Source organism: Erinaceus europaeus, chromosome 17 (assembly GCF_950295315.1).
Source record: "Erinaceus europaeus chromosome 17, mEriEur2.1, whole genome shotgun sequence".
Classification (NCBI taxonomy): Eukaryota; Metazoa; Chordata; class Mammalia; order Eulipotyphla; family Erinaceidae; genus Erinaceus; species Erinaceus europaeus.
This window is the reverse complement of record NC_080178.1, coordinates 6,426,856-6,432,855: the sequence shown is the minus strand read 5'-3', so window position 1 is coordinate 6,432,855 and position 6,000 is coordinate 6,426,856. Positions and strand designations below refer to the sequence as shown.

Below are 6,000 nucleotides of genomic sequence, written 5' to 3'. Positions count from 1 at the left end.
TTACGAATCATGAATCTGCCAACTCTTCTGAGAAAGTTGTGTAGACTCTCTGATATTCAGTTATGTTTTTATCTTTCACAACGAATTTAAATTTAATATAGGATTGTGGTGAAGGTGTCACTTTTAGCAAAACATATAAAATTGTTACTCTGTAGAGAATTATAACAAGTAGGAAGAAACATCATTTTTAGCATTTTTGAATTTTTTTGTGAGAAGTTATTGGGGGTTGAAGGAGACATTTGTCCCCATTTTACATTAGATGTCAAATAGCCTGGTCTATATTTAGTTTGGTGAGTTTATCTTTAAGCTATAGTGTTCTAGTTATTTACAAATGTCTTTATTCCTCTCTTTTTATTATGGGGACAGAATCCTGTATGTTCTGACAGTTTACTGGATTCTAGCTAGTTTATGTTCATTGTATTAAGGAGATGACTAAAAACATGCTGAAGAAATTGAGTTTAGAAGTGCTAGTTAAATACCTTCAAAATATAATGTTTAGATGTTAAACCGAAATATTTGCTTTTATTTAAGTATATATAACCCCATATATACATGTATATTATTAATATGTAAATATATGATGTATTTGCTCCTTGCCCAAATATTCATTATCAAGTTATTTTATGCAAGCCATTTAATGTTTTAAATGCAGTTTCTGTCCCAGTGAGTGACAATTAGGAGAGACAGTATTTCTTATTCTATACACTTGACAGTAACACTCTAATGAAGAACACATAAGTCAGAATAATAAACATTAAGCTAAGGAGCCGGGCGGTAGGGCAGTGGGTTAAGCGCACATGGAGCAAAGCACAAGGGCTGGCATAAGGATATTGGTTCGAACCCCCAGCTCCCCACCTGCCAGGGGTTGCTTTGCAAGCTGTGAAGCAAGTCTGCAGGTGTCCATCTTTCTGTCTGTCTTCCCCTCCTCTCTCGATTTCTTTCTGTCCTATCCAATAACAACAGCTATGACAATAATAACAGCTATGATAAGCGCAAAGACAAGGGCAGCAAAATGGAAAAAATGGCTTCCATGAGCAGTGGATTCGTAGTGCAGGCACTAAGCCCCATCGATAACCCTGGAGGTAAAATAAAATAAAATAAAATAAAATAAAATAAACATTAATCTAGATTAAGCTCTTACTGTATATTTATTACTGTGTTTTACATGGGGATTCTCATTTATTTCAATCATGGATGATATGATATGACGATGCTACCCTTGTCCTCTGCCAGAGGTAGAGAATTATGCAAGACTTCTCACTGGTTGAGTGATAGGACTGTACATGTAATCCAATTCTCTGATGGCAAATACTATGCACTTCACCTGTCATACACTGTCCTGCTTATGTGTCCTGTCAGTTAAAAAGGTCACTGTATATGTCACTTGTAATTATGACCACTCATACAATACTACCCAAACATCTTAATGCAGTGGGGGTTTTCAACCAGTGTTTGGAGGAGCTTGAAAGGAATTCTGTAACTTCTCTCACTTTCTCTTTTTTCTTGATACTCTTATATTGAAAATAAAATGTGATATAGTTTCTCTTTCTCTTCAATTCTTTTCTCCCTTTACCCTTGGATTCTATATTTCAGATTATATGCCTTGATAGTTTTTGGAGTATTTAATTTTAAAAATCCTGATCAAAATTAAAACATAAGAATGTCTTTAAAATGAAGCAATATCATTTGAAGCAAAAAAAAAAGATGCTTACCTAAAGTCATTTTTTTTTCATGGACCACAACTATTACTCTCTTAAATGTCTTCTTAGTAGGTTTCTTCACTTGTACAGAAATGTGCCTGTTTTCTTTATAGTGACTTTTCACTGGACTATAAGCTCTGTGAGAGTATCAGATACGTCCATTGTGTTTAGTAGTGTGTGCCTAGCATCTGGTACATAACGATTATCAAAATCATATCTCAGATGGAGAAAAGTTAGAAAAAAAGAAATACAAAATTATAAACTAACGAGTGAATAAATTGCAGCTGTGCCTACCTCCAGGATTCTTCATGACATCTTATTTTTCTAGGTTGCTGCTTTTCACCTACTAAAGTCTGAAAGTCAGTTAAAGATAACTCTATGTGTAAACTAAAAGTAGGGTTGGAGAAGAGGGGCTAGGGATATCTTGGTGAAAGTACCTAGACTCAACAAGTCTAATGGATCTGAGTCCTTTAAGTAATATTTTCATGAAATGCAGACACATGTAACATCGCTGTAAATGTAGATGTTATCTACTTTCTAAAATCTTTACCCATGGCATTTAATGTTCAAGAGTTAGTTGTTTTATAATTATCATTTTTTTAAATATAATGGAACTGTCTAAGACCTCATGAGATGTTAGTGTTGAAACTAGGAGACCTGAATATTAGTGAGACTCACTGGAGGTAGTGAATGCTGTTATTACTGCACAATGTCTGTTTTCTTTTGTAATTTATCTAGGACATCAGAGTGTCTAACAGATAAAGACTATATTAAGTTAACACAGAAAAAATATTGAATATCACTCTTGTTTTTACATATAAGCTAGTGAAGCAACAACGTTCACTGTTCTTTTTCATTTGGGAAGTTCATTTTACAAGCTGTTTTGTTGCTATAAAAGAAAAAAAATTTTTTTTCCTGAAGAGGTGAAGAAAGTGTAAATCTTTAAACCTGAATAGGATCTGAGACAATTGTGAAAGATCCAAAAATCATTGGAGAATATATAGGAGTACCCTGTTTATATAGGATTTGAATGCGAATTTATTTTAGTTTTAAAAAATCCTCCACTTGATTGGGGAGGTTAATAGTTTACACGATGGTTGTTGACACACAGGTATAACCTCTTATCTCCCCATAGTAGAATTTCTTAATCTCATCCAGAAAATATGTCTTGAAAATCAGAAGAAAAATTTTCCATTGGAAGTACAACTCAATATTCAAGATATACTCTCTGATCAAGAAGTATCTTTTCTTTGCTATTTATATCTTAAACTTTCAGCACTGGACATATAGGGCAGATTTTTGTCTGTAGATAGCTTCGCCCTTCTGTGTGAAGAATGAGTATGACAAAGACTAATTACACTGTGACTGAATTTGTGTTCCTGGGACTTTCATCTCAGCCAGAGACACAGCTCATTCTTTTTATTATGTTTCTTTTCTTTTATTTATTAACAATCATTGGGAATATTGTTATTATTACTGTGATTCAGATAGAACCTCGTCTCCAAACACCTATGTACTTCTTCCTCATGAATTTATCCTTCCTGGATATCTGCTATACCTCCACCAATGTCCCGCAAATGCTATCCAATATGGTGGGGAAAATGAAGACCATCCCATTTGCCAGTTGTGCCACTCAGATGTTTTTCTCCCTCTCTTTTGGAATGATTGAATGTGTTCTCCTGGGTGTCATGGCTTATGACAGATATGTGGCCATTTGTCATCCTCTTCATTATACTGTCATTATGAACCACAATACCTGTGTTCAACTGGCCGCTATTTCTTGGGTCAGTAGCTTCCTGAGTTCCATGGTTATCAATGTTCTCACCTTAACTTTACCTTACTGTGGACCCAATGTCCTTGATCACTTTTTCTGTGAGGTCCCCTCTGTCTTGAGGTTGGCCTGCACAGATACGTCATTCACTGAGATGGTTGTTTTTATCTTTAGTGTCATCATTGTCTTCATACCGTTTCTTCTCATCGCTGTGTCCTATGCCCGGATTCTCCTATCGGTTCTCAGGATGCAGTCATCCTCTGGGAGGTACAAAGCATTGTCCACCTGTGCCTCTCATCTGACAGTAGTGGCTTTGTTCTATGGAACTGCAATCTTTATGTATATGAGACCTCAGTCAAAGTCCTCCAGGGCTGGCGGTAAAATCATTGCAGTGTTCTACACTGTAATCACACCCATGCTCAACCCCATGATCTACAGCCTAAGGAATCAGGATGTAAAATTAGCTATCAAGAGAGCTATTGAAAAACAGAGGTCATAGAGTTCCATGAGACCCTAAGTTTAAGTGTCACTATAAGGAAACTGACTTTTGAATGTGAAGTGAGAAAATGTTTTCCTTTGTCAACATTCTGTTTTGCTTTCCATAAAGGACAGATAAGTTAAACTGAAAACTCAACAGTGAATATGTTTTCTTCAAGGAAGAGTCACAAATTGAATGTTTATAAACATATCAATAGATAGTAATGACACTTATTTCCATACTCAGTTAAAAAAAAAAAAACTTTTGGCTGTCCAAAATCATAGACTGCCTAAAATGAATTTTTTTAGGTTATAGTAGTAAGATGAAGCATCCTGCTCTGTTTGGAGGATCTAAGGAATTTTGAAAAGGACATCTACCCCTTAATCAAAATGCACAGTACTTTATATTTTATATTTTTAATATTGGTCTAGTAATGATTAACAAGACTATAAGATGACAGGGGTACAATTCCATATAGTTCCCACCACCAGAGTTCCATGTCCTATCCCCTCCTTTGGAAGTTTTCCTATTCTTTCTCCTTCTGAGAATTTGGGAATATGGACTCAAGTTTTTTTTTGGGGGGAGGGGGACTGCGGGAAGGTGAGAGGTCTGGCTTCTGTAATTGCTTCTCTGTTGGATATGAACCCATATCACCAGGCTTTGTACAGTATTTCAAATAAGAGTCTGTAGACACATTTCACATCTATATTAGTATTTTAGTATCCAAGGAAACAGAGCCCAGTATTCACTTTTTGGTTTAGACTTGTTGTCTACAGCTTCTCAGAGATCTCTCCTGTGTTATTGTCATAAAGAATCTGTCATAATATTTTTTCATTAAAAATTTTACCTAAGCACTGCCTCTTCTACAAATCCTCATGTGTAATTTTTTTTTTGCAATGGATAAATAAATCTTATATCGTATGTCTAATTTTTTTGTTTTGGTAGTTGTTAGCTGAATATATGGATAGAGAGACAATGATAATAAAAGCAGAAAGAATTAATGTACCCACTAAATTTTATTGGATGATCATATGGCAAACTGCTAAAATCAGAAGAAATAGTTTATTCATCATATATATGGACATATAACCAATAGATATAAGGTACTGATAAATAATTATCAGTGTAATAATGCAAACAATCATTGAAGAGTGATGATGTTTTATCAATGGAGAGACTTTGTACAAAACTGGTAGGAAGAGTTGGAGTAAGATTAAGAAGAATCTCATGTGATGTGAAAAAAAACTGTAGAGATAGGAGAGAGTTTGTCATATTTTAGGGGATGTTCAAAACTAGATAGAAGAAGGTCATCAAGGAAGTCTGACTAGGGAGGAAAACAGAACAGATCATGGAGAGATGACTTGACCGTAGAAAGGACATCAAATTTAGGTGTTATCAAGAGTACTATATCATGACTCTTCTAGATGCTTGGGAAGTTCAGATCAACTAAAGGTGATAAAGAGTTATGCAAATGAGCACATTCACTATGTTGAAGCTACATGGCACCTTTGAAATTGATTATTCTTTGAGTGTAGAGAATAGTAAAATGTAATGTAGCATTAATACTCCTCAGGAGATCACCTATACCTTGTGATGATATTACTAAATTAGGTTTACACTCTAATGAACCTTATAAATCTACATTTGTACCCACTACATTATGGTTGTCACTTAGAGTCCAGTTGTTTACACACATACAATTGATTAATTTTACATTTATTTATTGATTTACCTGCCCTCTTTTCTCTTCAGGTCGCTATTCTATTCTTACTCTAGACTATTTTTCATTTCTTTCTTTTTTTGGTATAGCTAGGGTCTGATGGTTGTCCAATTTCACCACTCTGGATCTGGACTGTTTTTTCAAGTTAAAATAGACAGAAAGAAAGTGACAACAAGAAGGAGAGATGCAAGGGCAGGCAGTGGCTCACCTGGCTGAGCACACATTTCAGTGCACAAAGACCCAGGTTCAAGCCCCTGGTCCCTACCTGCGGGGGAAAGCTTCAAAAATGGTGGAGCAGGGCTGCAGGTGTCACTCTGTCTCTTTCCCTCTT

At 35.4% G+C, this 6,000-nt stretch overlaps 1 protein-coding gene across 1 annotated transcript; it reads left to right on the top strand.

Annotated features, from left to right (window-relative positions):
- Positions 1-3,034: 3,034 nt before the first annotated feature.
- LOC103110276 (olfactory receptor 10A7-like) lies at positions 3,035-3,970 on the top strand. The gene has a single exon (XM_007519452.1). It carries the CDS (start codon positions 3,035-3,037, stop codon positions 3,968-3,970), a length of 936 nt encoding a protein of 311 aa, XP_007519514.1.
- The last annotated feature ends 2,030 nt before the right edge of the window (positions 3,971-6,000 follow it).

Coding starts and splice junctions, on each gene's coding strand:
- LOC103110276 (XM_007519452.1), top strand. CDS start 3,035: ATGAGTATGACAAAGACTAATTACACTGTGACTGAATTTGTGTTCCTG.